The following is an 18,499-nucleotide window of genomic DNA, read 5'->3' on the forward strand; positions in this document are numbered from 1 at the left end:
CTCAGCTCTCAAAGCAGCTGCAGGAATCAGCAACAAGTTCCACAGCTCAAAATAGATGTTACCTTGCAGGATACCTGGGCTCAGGGTATACCCCGAGGGTCTCACTCACACCCAGGTAATAAATCTGATTATTGTCACTTAAAATTGAATCCCAGCATCACTGAGGTTGGAAAAGCACTCTGAGATCATCAAATCCAAGCATCTCCTAACACTGCAAAGGCCACCACTGATCCATGTCCCCAAGTGCCACATCCACAGCTTTTAAATCCCTGTAGGAATGGGGAATCCACCACTGACTTGGGAAACCCATTCCAATGCTTGCTCACCCTTTCTGTGAAGAATTTTTCCCTAATATCCAATCTAGACCCCACCTTGGCACAGTCTGAGGCCATTTCCCCTTGTCCTGTCCCTGTTCCCTGGGAGCAGAGCCCAAATCCCCCTGGCTGTCCCCTCCTGTCAGGAGTTGTGCAGAGCCACAAGGCCTCCCCTGAGCCTCCTTTTCTCCAGGCTGAGCCCCTTCCCAGCTCCCTCAGCCCCTCCTGCTGCTCCAGCCCCTTCCCCAGCTCCGTTCCCTTCCCTGGACACCAGGAGCCAGTTAGGAAAAAAATCCAAACCCCATCTAGCAAACCCATCATTTTCTGGTTCAAGGCCATTTTTAGGGCTCTTTCAGGCCCTCAGCTCAAACCACATCTAAGAGCACATGCACAATTATTCAGTGAACAAAAAAATAAATGACATTTTGATTTTATTTTTCTTCCTTTTCAGTGCCAAAAAATGCTGGAGTCACCCATGCACACTGCTGTTATTGTAATATTTGTTAGTCCTTCCTCCCTTGCTGCAGGCAGCACTGCTTATCACGGAAAAAAAATTGTGCCATTCCCACATTTTTATCCATGATTATCTGGCATGTGTCACTGCCAGAAAAAGCTTGATATTTATTTTAAATTGCTGCAATAATAAGGAAAGTGGCTGTATTACATTTACATTAAAATAATGGAATGCACAGCATTTAATATGAAAAGGGATTCCTGAACAAATTGTTTGCTCAGTGTGTTTCCCACACAGCCATTCCACTGCTCCTGCAATACCCCAGTAGATAATATTGGAGATATTGTTGTTAATAATACATGGGAAACACACATCCCTGAGGAATTTCAGTACATATTTGCTGGGTTTCCTTAGCTGGCAACACCGTCCCTTCCTTCCCCACTTCAGTGCAAAAACAAACTCTACATGCGCTCACTTACAGTTGTGCCTAATTATATAAATGTACTAATTACACACACTTTTCAAAGTAGGTAAATTTTAAATGGTGCCATTAAGGAAATCTATTTGATGATGGAAATTTCTGTAATATCATATTGCAATCTCACACATGGCAATTTTGCTCTCATGTCAGTATTTATTTAATGACAAATAACAGCAGAGGATAATAGAGTTGGGAAAGCAAATTAAAGCTGTAAGATTTGCAGGGTGATGTTGGTCAGCAGATGCTAAAGGAAAGGAATAAAAGGAATTTGGAAAAGCAGTGGATCTGAGGTAAATAATGAGTAAAAAGAACTTTTGAATGATAAATGTCTTCCAAAACCACCAGATAAACACCTGCAAGAGTGACTTACCCCTATCAGAAACAAATAGAAGTCATTGAGCACTTCATTTACACACACAGTTATCAGATCTGGAAATCACTTACCTGCAGTCCTGAGGACCTCTTTGCACTCAAAATAATTCCAATTTCAAGTAGCAACCAGTCCTAGGAGCTCACCCAGTCATACCCACACTGGTAAAAAACAATCTGCTGCCTTTTGGGGCCTTCTGGCTGATATAAAAAGTGCTTTTTACTTTTCACATCAAATATTCACCCAAATTCCTGGTTCTTAACATAACACCTGTGAGGTGATTGCATAATTAAATATAACGAACACTGGTTGTCTTTTGGTACCATTAAAGTTTACTGCCCTGATATCCCAGGTGAATGGAGGTTTTTGTCATATAAATTAGAATAATTTAATATTTTTCTGCTGCAGAATCTGGGTTTTGCAGAGCACTGGGCAGCACCACAGTGCAACAGCACTGCAGGATGCTAATCCCTCTGCCTTTACTTAAATAACGAAGTGGCAGGGAAGAGACAGAATCCATTCTCCCCAAAAAACAGGGAAAAACTCAGTGTAAGAAAGGGAATTGGTGGATGTTCCCTCACACAAATCCTTGTGTCACAACAAACACTCTCAATAAGTCACAGGCTGTCACACCTCACCCAAGACATTTATGGAAAGGCTTAATAGAACATCTTATAAGCATCAGGTGGGTGATCCTGAGTTATCCAGCTCAGTGATTGATCAGCAATGTTCAGGAACTCTTGGATCTGGGATTTTGGGTTCACCCTTCAGGGTTTGGGGTCCAGAGAAGTTTGAATAGCTTTAAGTTCACAGATTTCTGTTCTGGTGAACCCACATTAAATAAATCTGTAGAAGAGACTCAAAATATCTCTGCACAAGGAGCTATTTCTCTTTCTGCATGGTTATAAAATTACTCACACCATAAAAAAATTCCTAAAAGTTTGAATTTAAAGCAACTATGATGTAAGTTGGGCATTGGACTGAGGAGCTGCAACAGCAGCACGGAGAGTGCAACACACAGGGAGTGATTTTGTGTTAATTGGTGCCATCTGCGACCTTGTGCTCACAGCTGAAACCACTCCACCCCCTGCCCAGTGTTACCTTCTGATATTCTTCCTTGGATCTCAGGGCAGCTGCCATCTGTTCCTGGGAATAGGTGTAGATGGCCGAGCGGTACTGAGTGCCGACGTCGTTCCCCTGCCGCATCCCTGGGGGGACACAAGGCAGGGGGATCAGCTTCCCTCCTTCCCTGGGGGCTGGAAGAGGTCCAGAACCTCCCCATCCCACAGAATCCCTGCATGGGTTGGGTTGGGCTGGATTGGGCTGGGTTGGGTTGGCTGGGTTGGATTGGGTTGGCTTGGGTTGAGTTGGACTGGATTGGATTGGATTGGATTGGATTGGGCTGGGTTGGGTTGGGCTGGGTTGGGCTGGGTTGAGTTGAGTTGGGTTGGCCTGGGTTGGGTTGGGTTGGCTGGGTTGGATTGGGTTGGCTTGGGTTGAGTTGGATTGGATTGAATTGGATTGGATTGGGCTGGGTTGGGTTGGGTTGGGTTGGGTTGGGCTGGGTTGAGTTGAGCTGGGTTGGGCTGGGTTGGGTTGGGTTGGATTGGGTTGGGTTGGGTTGGGTTGAGAGAGACCTTTAAATTCATCTCATTCCAACCCCCTGCCATGGGACACCTCCCAGTAAATTCAGCACAGTTTCTGCCATACACACTCAGCAGGGAGTTTTAGGGAGTCCAAGTCTTTGGTTAAAGAGTCCTAAAGGGATTCAATGCTGATATCTTCTTTTACATGTCATGGAAATGAAATATGAGCATTTTATGATTTTGTTCCATCACACAATAGTCAAATACAGATGTCAAACCTTAAATAATTAATCTGTAATCATGGTGCTCTTAAAAACCTCTGATTTTGGACCATGCAAATGGTTACCCAGAAAAATGTTGATTTTATCAAGAAAAATAGTTATTTTTGGGACAGGCTCCCCAGAAAGTTTGTGGACTTCCCATCCCTGAAGGAGTTCAAGACCAGGCTGGATGGGCAATTTTGGCACCAGGATTCTGTGATATTTCTGCTGATATGTGTAACCCCTTCAAAAGGCCCAATGTATGAAGTTGTTCATTACAAATTTGCAAAATATAGGGTGGATTCTCCCTGCAAAACTACAAAACACTGGGCCAAAGCAGAGAGGTTACAACTGTCCCCTCAGGTGACCAGCCCAGATCTGGTTTGGCACTGCAGTCCTGGGAAGCCACTGCTGATTCTCATTCCCATTCCCATTCCCATTCTCTCCAGCCAGCTTTGCTGTGGATCATTCCCTAAACTCAAACAACAGCCTCAGAGCAGCTTTAGCATCAAGAATTCTCTGGACATGCACTTCTGCAGCTGCATTGGCAGCTTTGTTATCACTGCCTTTCTCCCCTTCTTCCCAATTTTGTGTTCAAGATCCCAACTTTACGCTTTGCTGGAACAAAATGTGTTAATTTTGACTTTGCTTAAGAAACTCCAACTTTTTCACTTTCCCATGTGAGGAAGGTGAAGGGAGACGACCACATCCGATTGATGAACATTGATCTCCAGTTTATTGATCCAGCTTACACACTTTTATAGTAGTGTTAATTAAGCTCATACATATTGCAAAACCCGAGCTCATCATTGGTTACAGATTACATGCCAACCCCTCCTTTGTTGTTAATACCTGTGGTTTCTTGTTGAGGCTAATACTTGTTTTTCTCATCCTGCTGTTGACTTGTTATTGAGCACCCTTCAAGGACTCCATGTTTTCCACCATGTTTTTCTCATCACTTAGCAAAGGACACGGTGTTTATTGTTTAAGGAAAAAGCCTGAGAACTTGCTGCTTACAGCTGCCTTTTACTTTTTAACCAACTGTATATGATCATGGCCTTTTTCTATAAGCCATGTCTGAACAAAACTCTCCAACACCCATGTCCATCCACACCAGCAGACAGAGTCCTCCCAAAAAGCTGCAATCCAAGAAAAATTGGAAATCATCAGGATTGGTGTTAGGATTGCCACCAGGCTGCAGAAGCCCCTCTGAGGATTCCCATCAAGTGTCAGGATTGCGGAGATGAAATGGAAAAGGAAATGGATGTCCTGATACCCCCCTGGCAAAGGACAGAGGGTGGAGATAGAGTCTGGGGTACTGGAGGGAAAAAATGCCATCAACTCACTACTCCTCATTAAATCATGGATTTATCCCTCTTGGACTCCCCAGGGCAACAAAAAAATTATTTAAAGGGACAAACAAAAACTGCCTGAAATATTCATGAAAAACAAGACACAAAAATATTTTAAAATATGTATAAGGACAAAAATTCCATTCAATGACCAACAGTTACATGAAAGAATCTAATTTCAAGACATCTTCTGGAGTTTTCTGATGATTTGGGTTATTTTTTAGCTGTTAAAATGTATTATTACAATAAAAACAATAACAATGTTCTTCATCAATACTTAATAGTGGCAAGTGCCACCAGAGGATATTTTGCTCATTCCTTTGGAAGTTCTTCCAGGGTGGCAGGGAGCTCTGGTAAAGCCAATTTGGGATAAAATGAGGACAGGCCAGGAAAGCTTTAATTTTGCTAGAATATGTTAATGCTGATTGATGCTTGAGCTTAAGCATTAACATTCTGCAAATCTATTTATTGCTTAACAAACTGTTTAACAACCAACTAGGGAGGAGATTACAAAAATCTCTCTAAATGGAGGATCACTACAGAGGGTGCTGGTTTCCAGCATGAATTTAGGAGTGCAAGTTTGGTATGAGCTCAAGTGCACAAGCTCTGAGTGAAAAAATCAGATTATTTAATATCTGCATGTGCCACCATGACATAATATCTGAGAGCCAGTCAGCTTAATTAATTTATTGAAGAGAAGGTTAAGAGGAGAACTGACTCTAAATTAAAAATATATTTCTAGAGGAGGAAAAAAAACAGAGAAATGAGTCTCTTCAGTCTTGCCAAAGTTGTTTAACTTGGAAGGGCAATTGAAAGTCAAAGTATCCAAAATCCAGGTGGGAAATAAGACAACATCCAAGCAATAAAGAGCATTTATCTCTTGAACAATGCACCTAAAGCCACATTCCACTCCTAAGAGCTCCACTTACAGGAAATACATTTTCATAGAATCATGAAACAGTTTGGTTTAGGAAGGACCCTAAAGATCACCCAGTGCCATCCCCTGCCATGAGCAAAACCTGCCAGTTTAGGGATAGGTTTTAGGGTAGCTCCAGGAGATCAATCTTTTCCTCAGGGATAATAAGGAAATCTTTCAGTAGGACCTGAACCTTCCTTTCATTCAGGACTGAGATGAAAAATAGATTCCTTCTTAAAGTTGGTAAGAAAATTTATTAACCCTGAGGAATCAGAGAATCACTGAGGGTGGAAATGGCCTCAGAGATCACCAAGTCCAACCATCCCCCAGCACTGCCAAGGCCACCACTGATCCATGTCCCCAAGTGCCACATCTACGTGGATTTTAAATTCCTCCAGGAAAGGGGACGCCACCCCTACCCTTGGCAGCTGTACCAGGGCTGGACAACCCTTTCCACGAAGGAATTGTTCTCATCCAAATCTCCTTTAGTAATATCAGTGGGGTGAGACAGAGACGGGAAAAGGCAAATCCTGTGTCCCTGACCAGGTGATCAGGAACACATCCAGCACGAAAAGGGACAAACAGACCTCTGAGGAAATAGCCTGGCAGTCACTGGTGAGGCCTGGAACAAAGAAAATCAGCTGATGTGCCAGGAACAGCCAGAAATCCTCTTGTCAAAGAGGTGCTTTGACGGAGAGGCTGATTTTAGAACAGAGAGAAAAGCAGAGAATTTGCACCTCTCTGGCAAAAGACAAAAAACTGTGGGGTTTGGATATGGTTGTGTGGTGCCAAAGTATGAAAAAGTCCAAAATCCAACAGCCCAGATCCTGTGTGAGCATTGAGTTGTCGTTGTAAATTCTTCTCTCTGGAGAATCAGAGTAGATGAGGGCATCTGCAGCTCCAAACATGTTCAGATGTTGGGCATGGATCATATTCAGGAATTTCCCTCTGGCTGACCAAAGCGTCTCAGCAGAGCTCGGCCCTGACCACTCTGGAGAACATAAAATGTCCTCACTGTGCCAGCAGAGCCCAGGGCACCAATTAACCACAAAAAGCCCCCAAGAGCTGAGCTCTGATGTATATGAAATGGAAATTTGTGTGAGGATGGTGGCTGGAGAGAAGAGGGCTGTGATGAGCTCCCAGATCCTATCAAAGGAACAGTTCCCAGGTTGAGACTGCCATGGAATACAAACACACTGCCACTGGGAAAGCTGATATTTGCCCAAGTGTAGATAACAGGCAAAGAAATGGCTCTAAAAATCCCTTTCTTACCAACACTTTGGTATCTTCTGATGCACCTGGATAGGAATTATTTCGTTTTGGTCTTTTTCACATTCTTTGGCATCAGAGCAATAAATTCTGGCTCTCCTTTGGTTTGAATTACTGGAATATTGACTGGAATATGGAATCCCCATCCCTGGAAGTGCCCAAAGCTAGACTGGACAAGACTTGGAGCAACCAGGGATAGTGGAAGGTGTCTCTGCTCAAGGGCAGGGGGTGGAATGGGATGATCTTTAAGTTCCCTTCCAACCCAAACCATTCTGTGATTCTCTGATTAATAAAAAAACATATTTCCCAGTACTGGTTTTTTTTTTCTTCAGAAACTGCAAACAAGCAGATTTGTTTCCAAAAAGCCAATGTTTAATACATTACCTACAGAAAGCTAAAGCAAAAGACACTTTATTTCATTGGCTAAATCAAGGAATTCTTTCAAAGACTCAACCCTCTAATGACTTGAAAGTAACACTTATACACCACTCCTTATCTTGCCTCCATTTAAAAATAATAAAAAAAAGGTAATGGCATCATCCGTCAACTTTGCTATTCTCGGAGGATCCCAGGCATAATGGAGATAAATTGCTGAGGTCTCTTCGACTCTTCTCTGCCATCCAGTGAAATTTTAAAGGGCAGTTCATAGCTCTTATTTTTATCATAATTTTTCCTGTGATTTATAGACTTTTCTGCAGCTGTCACTTATTTTCTTATACCTGCAGCAACCTGAGATACAGATTGGTCATTTTCTTCTCCCCAATCAATCCTTGCTGAGTTAAGACTAATAAAACTCCTTCTTCCAGCTCATCATATCATTATTTAGTAAAAATCAATGGCACCATGTCAGCCTGGCTTGATGTCATCACTCACTCTAATGATTACATCCATACAGCTTAAAAGTTGCCAGGGGAAAGTAAAACTCTTTATGGCACATGATTAAAGGAGAAAAATGTTAATAGGAAAGAATTTCGTTACAGTACTGTGCATTGAGAGCTCTGGATGATTTTCAAGGTGCCACGGTGCAGGAAGTATAAATTAAATAGAAAATAGTTTCTTCAGGAGGTTTAAAAGAATTAATGAGCTTGTACATAATAAAGAGAAGCTTTGCACTGTCAACAAGGTTTAGAAAGTTTTCAACATACACACTTTTTAGTGTCAAGGAGGAAACACTGATTTTGGTCCTCTTTTGGCACTAATAGATCTTTGAGGTCTTTTCCAAGCCAAACCATTCCATGATTCACATTGCAGGGGCAATACTGCTCCTCTAACACTTCAAATATTTTATACATATTTTTAAAAACTAGAAATTCTCCAGGAAGACTTGGTTTAGAAGAAAAGTTCCCTGTATATTCATTATTTATTAATTCCCTCAGATATAACAATGTACCAACGCATTTTTGAATGCTCTTTGACCTTTGAAGGAAGCGCATCATCAACCTGAACCCAGAAAAAAACCACTCATAGGTTTGCTTTGCATGAGTGTAACAAAGCTCAAGTGTTAGCTCAAGTACCACTGGCAGGCAAAAGTGTTAATCCATTTCTAATTGTTAATTGAAAATTCATATTTACCAGTAGTGCACAGAACAGATGAATAGAACAGTGAATTATGCACATAAATCATCCTTAATGGCACTAAACTTATTGTAGGGGACTTTTGCTTTAATCAAACTTGAACTTCACTTTAATCAAAAGTTAAATGATTTGGTTTAGGCAGGATTTTAGACATTTTTCTGCCATAAATAGGCACTAGGCTTTTTCAGAGGTACTTTCTCTTAAAAATCTGCCTGGGAACTGGATGAACCTCAACTTGTTGGTGAAACTCCAGAAGAAACCACAAAGATGCTCCAAAGGCTGGAGATCCTATGGATCCAGGCTGGGAGAGCTGGGGGTGCTCACCTGGAGAGGAGAAGGATCCAGGGAGAGCTCAGAGCCCCTTCCAGGGCCTAAAGGGGCTCCAGGAGGGCTGGAGAGGGACTGGGGACAAGGGATGGAGGGACAGGACACAGGGAATGGCTGCACACTGCCAGAGGGCAGGAATAGAGGGATTTGGGAAGGATTTCCTGGCTGTGAGGGTGGGGAGGTTCTGGCACAGGGTGCCCAGAGAAGCTGTGGCTGCCCCTGGAAGAGTCCAAGGCCAGGTTATACAGAGCTTGGATCAACCTGGGATAGTGGGAGGTGTCCCTGCCCATGGTAGTGGGTGGGATGTGATAGCTTTTAAGATCCCTTCCAACTCAAGACATTCCACAATTCTATGAATATGGGAAGGGAATGAAATTTTTATTCATATTTATTGGTGAAGCTGGAACTGAGGTTTGGTTTATGCTACCAAAACTGACCAAACATTGATGCCTCATTTGAGTCAACTGTGTTGTCCAGCTCTTCCCACACCCGTGGCAGCTGAGCCCCTCCATGCCCATGGAAACATCTAAATTTAAGTGGATTTAGCTCAGCATTTATCCCTCCAGGCTGTGCTGGTGAGACAAGCCTGCCTGGAGATCCTGATAGCCTGCAATCCCCAATAAAATGCATGCAGCAGGGATGTGTGGAAGAGACTGGAGGATATGACAGAAGGCAGAATTGAGCTCCACATTTTCTAACTGCTGGAAAACAGGGATAATACCCAAAAGCAGCTGATATGGCGAAGGCACTTCTGTTTTGGCACCAGAATTGGGCCCTCATTGCTGATTTTCTTCAGGGCTTAACTTTGCTGTGATGTTACAAAAAACTGGGCAACAACTGATAATGGGGAAAAACATAATTAAAAAATGCAGGGATTCAGAGGAGTTACCACATGGGCTCAGCTATGGAACCACACAGATTTGCTGTTGTTTTCTTCATGTGCCTTCTCCTTTCTCTTCATTTATGTGCTGTTCATTAGTGCCTTGCCTCAATTTAGGCATTTGCCAGCACTACGAATCCAAACCCACTCTGATCCACCAGGTGCTGTTGCGATAGTAATAAAAATAATTAGTGATAATAAAAATAATAGTGTTGTCATTTGCTTTTATCAGCAGATAAGCTCATGGGACACTGCTCTCTCAAAACACAGACAAGTGTGCTCCTATAAATATGCACAAGGAAATTGCAAGCAGAGAAAAACAGTCATTCATTGAAAATATTGTTGTTCAGAAGAGAGTCAGCTTTGACCTCTTGTACCTAATTATACACGAAAACAAAGATTAAAAGCCTACTAATAATCACCATAAACTATGATTAATGATGCCACGCTTCAGTGCCTCAGATTTCCAGACCCAAGTACTGTAAATTCACTATTATTTGAAGAAGAAAACAATGTTTGGTATCTCTTTGTTTTGACTTCATCTATTGTTTCCCTTGCCTAAGGATTAGGAGCAATCCATCAAAAAATTCTGCAGAAAAAGACTTTCTAAGGTTGCCCTCTCCTAATTCTACAAACACATGAAAATTTAGATGCTGTTATTCCCATCACATTCCCATTGGCTTCATGGATAGATCCACGGCATCATGGAATGGTTTGGGTTGGAAAGGACCTTTAAAGATCATCTAATTCTTATATCACAGAGTCACAGAATATTCTGAGTTGGAAGGGACCCACGTGATATTTTATTTTATATTATAAAATAAATATCTTTATTTTATATATATATATATATATATTTATATATATATATATATATATATATATAATATAATCTCATTCTTCCAGTATAAACCTCACCTCCCTCAGGTGGATTCATGTTTCCCACAGTGTCAGAGTTTTAGTTTTCAGTAGTTCTGGGGGAATGGTCCACACATTCTTGTCAGGTGTAAAATAAAGAACCTAAAAGCAGTTGAATGAGGAATTCAGAGCCCAGAAGGACTTTTGCCCTTGAGCCAGAATTGATTCAGCAGCACTCACTTCAAAATGCAAAGTTTTCAGCCCACCTCAGCAAACCACTGCTCTGGTTAATAATCCCCTTCATTAAGAAAGATGCAGGGAAAACATCATCTCCTAAACTGCAAATATAGGTCAGGAAAAGTCTATTCTAATTTATATGGATAAGAAGAGTCTAACGTGCAAATTAGGGCACAGCAGCTGAAATTCCTGGGGATGCAAAGCAGCCTAATAACACCAATTTATTTTTAATGCCTGTTTACTCCTGGAGAAACACAAAGAGTGGGAACAACAAAACACAAGACTTCAGTTCAGGAAGGAGATGAAGCTGCATTTCCAAAGTACAACTCTGGCAAAGACTTTGCTACTTTAGAAAAACCCAGACCACAGGTATTTTGGAGGTGGTTTTGGGCAGGGGACTAAATTCATAGCTGGTGGGATGAATCACCATCAATCAACTGTCCCACCACTGGGATTTCATTGGAAAGAGAAGGAATTAGAAGAAGACAACAGAAAGACTCCTATCAAACAACCCAGTTCTACTCTTGAGTGTCCATCCCTGCAGGAACCACCTCACATTTATCTTTATTGTGTCCTGGCACATCGATTTCCATGGCTTTTGGTAATTTATTCACACAGGGCTGTGCTTTATTCGCTTCCTTCAAGAGCCTCCCAGCAATGTCTGTACCACTGATTTAATTAGCATCCTCTTCACTGTATCCTCCGAGTCATTAATGAAAATATTGAGGAGTATTGGACCAAGAATGGCTCCCCGAGGGGCTGGTAATTCTATTTTGAATATATTTAATATGCCTGGTGACAATAGATTTCGTATTTCTACTGGTTTTTGTTACACCTTGTAATAATGCTGAGACCATCAAGGCTCTTTATAACGTTTGAAATACATGACAAAGGTGCTTTAATCTGAGACTCACAAATCTCACTCAAATTATAAAAGGGAAGCGAGTTACAAAAATGTAAAGGCAAAACATAAAAATGAGAGATTCTTTTTTTGCCTTTAATCTCCAAATGGAGTTCCAGGCCTGTAGCAGAATACCAAATGTTGGTTTAGGGTGGCTGCAGCGTTTTTTATGTGTACAGCTGTTCTTCCACTGGTATAAGTAGACACATCTGCTCATTAGCAACACAATGTCATTTCTAGTGTCTAATTTTAATTATTTGCAGATGATAGATTCCTTATGCAATGTCTAAAAAAAGTACAGGCCTTCAAAGCTGGGGAGAAATAAATATCCCCTCTGCAAGCAAACTGGGTCAGCACAACAAAAAGCAGATATTAATCTGGATAACTCCTGTATCAGCACCAAGGGTAAATGCCAGCATGTTTGGAAGGTCACAGGGAGGAGAAATGGCTCCTACATTTCTTCTTTGTCATGGATACATAAGACATATGGACTGAGAGATGTTCTGAGCAAGTCTGGCAGGTGATGAGTTTGTTGTAGGACAGATGGTCCTCAACTGCTGGAAAAACATCAGCCCTGCTTACATTTCCTGCACAAACACAGGCAAGATAAGGGCTTGTCCCTGACAGCAAAGGGGGAATGAGATGCCCTACAATGACTTTGGTTCTCTGGGTATTCACAAAGGATCCACAAGGCTGGAGAGGAAATTCCAGCAGCCCCTGAGCAGCAGTGGCCACAGGTTTGTCCTTCACCCTGTGGTCAGAGTGACCAAAACTGTGGAGTGAACCAAAACTGGCTTCCTCTCTGCCACTAACTCAAAAATCCAAACAGAAAGGCAGAAGGAATGAAAAATTATGGGATTTATGGACAACAGGCACTCACCACAAGGAATTGTAGCTGTACCTGAATTGTTTTCTGTGGGCTGGAATGATTGGGTACTTTTGAGGAATGTGGGGAGCAGAACTACCCAAACAAACAGAAATACCCAAACTGTGCTCAGGAAGGAGCAGAGCTGAAGGAGACAAGTGGATTTTTCATTTCTCCCAAACACGTTTTCACAGCATCACAGAATGGTTTGGGTTAAACAGGACCTAAAAGATTACCTTGTTCCATCTCCTGCCATGGATTGGGACACTTTCCACTAGACCAGGCTGCTCTTAAAAGAAATTAGTTTTGTTGTCTGCTTGACTTTGGTACAGACCATGAAAGCAAGAAGGAGCCTTTCTTTAAAGTCACCTTGAACTGGCTGAAATCCCTGACAGATAAAGGGCTTCACCCACACACAGGTCAGGAGAATCTCAAGATTAAAGCTCTTTACAGGACTCATATTTGCACCACACCAAACACTCTTCTCTGGTATCAGATTGATTTTTCCAAAGGTCTGGGAGAAATAGTTTCTGACACCCCACAAAGAGCAGCCAAACTTCCTGATCTGATGCAACATGACACATTCCTCCCCAGCCAGGAGCACAGCAGCAGGGTTTGGAATTGGCTCAGGCACTGCAGGTCAGTGCTGATGCCAGACGGGTGATCCCACCAGCGTCCCTGCTCCTGGCAATTTAAATCCTGGCTGGAAACCACGTTTCACTTCCATTCATGCAGGGTTAATTTTCAGCCTGAGCAGAGAACTTTGTGATTGCCAGAGTCAACACAAACAAAGAGCTTGCATCTGGCTGAAAGGTCGGGGAGAGAGGAGAAAATCACCCTTTTTCCTAGCAGGGAAGTCAAATATTACTTTACAGAAATTGTGACACGACAGAAGAGGCACAAAACTGATGGGCTGAAAGTACAAGTCCCTGTGTATAGGCAGCAAGGAGGTGACAGCAGGACCATGGTCAGGGTGCAACTTTAAGGAGATAGTCAAGCTTACAGTCTAAAAAATCTGGAAAGCTCTGAGGATGGCCCCATTAAAAAAACAGGCAATACAGACTTTGCCCTACACCTCTGCAAACATTAAAAAATAAAATTACCTACAAAGATTTTTTTGGTATCATTTTTTGCATATCCCATTCATCTCCCCTTTTCTGTATCAATGACAGAGAAACAACATCTCGAGCCCTTACAGAGCCATCCAGAGCAATCCTCTCATAGATCAGCTCATCCCTGGGAGAGCAGAAATGCTGAGCAGGGCACTGGAGGCTGAGCAGAGATGACAGCCATATGCCACTTGGCAGAAGTCAGGGGGTTGTTTGTTGCTTTTTCAGTCTCCCAAATCTAATGAATTATAAAACAGAGCCTAAATTAACAGTCAGGAGGACTTTGTCAGGGCCCCACACTTTGGAGATGCTCATTGGGGAGGATCTCTTTCAACTGTTTGATTTGATCAAAGGTTCCTGCTTTTCAATTGACTTCTGTGCACTCCAGAGCTTCCCTAAACAAGAGCCAGGCTCCTTCCCAGGGACAATTTGAATCCCAGTGAGGTGTCAGTCTCTTCTAAAGGACAACTGCTTGGAAAGAAGGAGTTTTTGAATATTAATACACTCATACAATGATGAATGATGGGACTGGTAATCTGTATTCTTCAGCAACCTGGTACCAACTAAACCAATACTGAAAGGTCTTAATCTGCCACAGAATGTACACATTTGATGTTTAATGACATCAGAACAATGAGATAAATCCATTAGCTGTGCTGGAGGTAGAAGAGTTGAAATGGTGTTACCCCAAATTCTGGAAAAAGATAAAACACACTGAGCTTCTGTATTTTTGAATGATAGCTGTACTCAAGAAGTTCAGCACTTGCTGTATGAGACACTGGATTCACCCAAAGATTGTGTGGGATTTTATGAATAAGAAATCATCTCATTTACCTTCTTAGTCAAAATCTTCTCATTGGAAGACTGAGCCCTGCATTCCCACAAGGCTGCCTGAATGAAACTCACTGTGGGCACACAGCTCAACCACAAAGGAGAAAAACATTGCAGGTCAGGGAGGGAACTCTCACTTCCAGTGTCTTTACATAAAGCCACATTTCCCACAGCCAGCTAAAAGCAGGGAATAAGTACAAATCGAGGCAAAGAAACAATCCCAACTTAGAGATCTTCCACCATCCCCACCCTACAAAACAGAAATTTGACATTGGGACCTTGTGGTTCAGGTTTTTCTCAAGTCAAGAAATATGAATGGGGTGTGAAGAGCTTTGCAAAATTCTTGGACTGAGATTAGACCAACAATATCACAGAATCACAGAATCATTTAGGTTGAAAAAGACCTCCAAGATTAAGTCCAGTCTCCATCTTGTTACCAACGCAGAGCACCGAGTGCCACATGCAGTTTCAATGTTCCATGGGCACTTCCAGGGATGGGAACTCCAACAGGAAGGGGACAGCCCCTTCCAAAGTTTGACAGTCCTTTCCATGAAGAAATTCCTCCTGGTGTCCAACCTCCCCGGTACAGCATTAAGGCACCACAAAAATACCCAGGTAAAGCAACCCATGCAGGGCTGGGGCATGCAAAGTCTTCTGAGAACAATTCCATCTTTTCCAGGGGTAAAGCAATGGTCTCACTTTTGGCAAATTATTATGGAAGAACCACGTGGAAATTCTGTTATCCAAGCTTAGATGAAGGTTTGGGAGTGTTTCCACCAAGCACTTCCATGCCACAGAGATGCCTGAGACGGTTGTGAAGTTCTTGGGTATCTCCAGGGCTGGGTGTCACATGGAGACAGGAGCTCATTCCCAGAAGGAATTCAGCCACATTAGCACAGCCTCTTGCCTGGGCTAATTAGGTGATGCTTCCCAGCTGCCAGAAATCTAAGAGTGAATCACACATCTGCCACATCCAGCTTTCTTCTGAAAGCGCAGACTGGAACGGTGCTGAACCTCAGTTGTGTGAGGATATAAAGACATAATGTCATGATTTTACTTTGGTTTAGAGCCAGAAAGGATCATAAATTCAGCTGATGAGTTTATCTGACCTGTTATCACAATTACTAAACTTCATCCACATAGCAGTGTGCCCAGATAATGAACTTCAGTCATCCTAAAACCCTGAATCCTTCAGTCCCTGTTCTCAGTAGGCCACAGGCTGAGCCCAACCACTGCCAAAGTCAAGACTACAGACATGGCAAAAGATTTATTAGGTGGGTGTTGTCCAAATTACTTCAGCAGAAATCCATTCCTTACACCTGGAAGATGAAGAATCATAAATTCCTGACCATCAGTCCCCAGCTCTGGCAATCAGGATGAATCCAAATATATGAGTGAGACACCTGGACCAATTGTCCTGATGTATCAAAACAGCCAGCCCATAAGAGTAATGGAAAAGGTGATTAGATGTTGGAAGGGGCTTCCCAGGGAGATGGTGGATTCCTTAAAGCCCATTTCATTCCACCCCCTGCCATGGGCAGCGACACCTTCCACCATCCCAGGGTGCTCCAAGCTCTGTCCAGCCTGGCCTTGGACACTTCCAAGGATCCATAGCAGCCACAGCTTCTCTGGGCACCCTGTGCCAGTGCCTCAGCACCCTCACAGCCAATAATTCCTTGCCAATAACCCATCTAAACCTACTCCCTTTCAGTTTGCAGCCATTCTTCTTCTCCTGTCACTCCAGGCCCTTGTAAATATTCCTCTTCATCTTTCCTGTAGGCTCCCTGTAGGTACTGGAAGGCCTCAATAATTTCACCCTGACGATTCTCTTCTCCAGCCTGAAAGAAAGAAGCCACCCTCTGGTGATGGCCAATTTCTGATAATCCAAAGAAAAAAAAAAGAGCAACAAAATGATCTAAAACCAAAAACTGGCTGGACAGGAAGAGAAACTCTTTCATAAACTCTACAAGAAAACCAGGAAGGCCCAGCAGTGTGATTTGAGGATGGAGATTGTCTTAGAATCACACAATCCTGGAAAGGTTTGGAAGAGACTTTAAAGATCACCTCGTTCCAACCCCCAGCCACAGGAAGGGGCCTTTCTCAAGGCAGAGCTCCAAATTTTTCAGGAATTGTGCAGATGAATTATCCTGAACACAGCTCTAAAGGAGGGGGCTGGAAAGGGAGGCTCATCAATCATCAGCATGGGCCACTGCATTTGACAGATTCTCAGGATGCCTTCCCCTGACTGGGATCAAGCCCCTCTTTTAAAATGATGGATTATCCCATCTGAAAGGCTCGAAAGGATGGTGATGGAAAAAGACTCCAATGTTTAATTACACTGAGGGACGTGAAGCTGCTTCATTCCACAGTGGAGCTTCCCAAACTTCAGCTCCCAGCTACTGCAGCTTGCTCTGGTTTATCGGGGTCAGGTGCTCAACCTGTCACAAGGTACCTGCAGGGATGACTTGATCATAAAATCACAGATTATCCTGAGTTGGAAGAGATCTACCAGGATGGTTGATCCAATTCCTTGGGGTCTCCCAGGACACCCCAACAATCCCATCCTGTCCCTGAAAACATTGTCCAAATGCTCCTGGAGCTCTGGCAGTCCCAGGCCTGTGACCACTCCCTGGGGAGCTGTTCCAGTCCCCAACCACCCTCTAAAATAAGAACATTTTCCTGATATCCAACCCACCCCTCCATGACATGGTGTTCTCCCTCTTTCATGTGTCTATTCCCAGGACTAGGGCGGTTTTCTGGCCTCTATATCCTTTTTTTTGCCCCTCTTCAAACCCCCAGCAATATTTCCATAGATCCTTGGGATGGCAACAGAGGAACTGCACAAAATGTTCTGATTTCCTGGCCCTGCAGACAGAAAATTCCTGACTCAAGCCCTTTCCATACAGGCAGAAGTTGCAATAACCACTTTGGGCTCAGTGGAAGACACTTAATTCACAATAGTCCCTGGGTCCCTCTTTGAGTTTCTCTTTCCTGGGATGGCATCACATTTTGGAGGTATCATCTGCAATTTTTTTGTTCCCAGATGCGGTAACAAGTGGCATAATTACGATGGCTGTTCAAATATTGAAATGAGTTACTTGTGTGCAGCGTTTCTGGGAGATGGGAGAAGGGATGAGGTTTATTGGAACTCTATAAACATGCAAAATGTTTTCTGCACACAGTTTCCCATTTCTGTTTGCACAGATGTGGGTCTTGTCAGCACAAAAACCTCTGCCAAATAGGATAAATTAAATCCAAAGGTTTGGATAAGGCAGATAGGTAGAATGATCCACTGGTGTCTCTGCACAACATCTCTAACTCCTTTTTGCTCCCTTTTTCTAATCACAAAATATACTCAGTACTGTTGAAATATGTAAAATGCCAAGTTATGATGAAGGATAAAGGGCCTGGGTAGAAATGAAATAAAGTGAAATGAAATTAAATGAAATAAAATATAAAAATAAAATAAGGTAAAATAAAATAAAACCAAAATAAAGCAAAAATTTGGGGTTTTTATATTTTAATTTTTTTAAATGAAATTATTTTTTTTCAATTTTTATTTTGGTTTAAAAAACCAAAATAAAGCAAAATAAAATAAAATAAAATTTTAAAATAAAATAAAATAAAATAAAATAAAATAAAATAAAATAAAATAAAATAAAATAAAATAAAATAAAATAATAAGGTAAAATAAAACCAAAATAAAGCAAAATTTTGGTGTTTTTATATTTTAATTTTTCTTAATTAAAAAAAAATTAAATTTTTATTTTGGTTTAAAAAATCAAAATAAAGCAAAATAAAATAAAGCAAAATAAAATAAAATTTTAAAAATAAGGTAATGTAAAATAAAATAGAATAGAATAATAGAAATTTTGAAGATGCAAAGAAATACACTCCAATTGAAGAGACAAAAG

At 42.0% G+C, this 18,499-nt stretch overlaps 1 protein-coding gene across 2 annotated transcripts in view; it reads right to left on the bottom strand.

The window, feature by feature from the left end:
• MSRA (methionine sulfoxide reductase A) overlaps positions 1-18,499 on the bottom strand; it is a 241,008-nt gene that overhangs the window by 80,253 nt on the left and 142,256 nt on the right. For both annotated transcript variants that reach the window (XM_059469332.1, XM_059469333.1), the window contains exon 5: positions 2,721-2,827. In XM_059469332.1, coding sequence (XP_059325315.1) covers positions 2,721-2,827 — 107 coding nt within the window. The remainder of the gene's footprint in view (positions 1-2,720; positions 2,828-18,499) is intronic.

This window comes from Ammospiza nelsoni, chromosome 3 (genome assembly GCF_027579445.1).
Source record: "Ammospiza nelsoni isolate bAmmNel1 chromosome 3, bAmmNel1.pri, whole genome shotgun sequence".
NCBI classification, from domain to species: Eukaryota; Metazoa; Chordata; class Aves; order Passeriformes; family Passerellidae; genus Ammospiza; species Ammospiza nelsoni.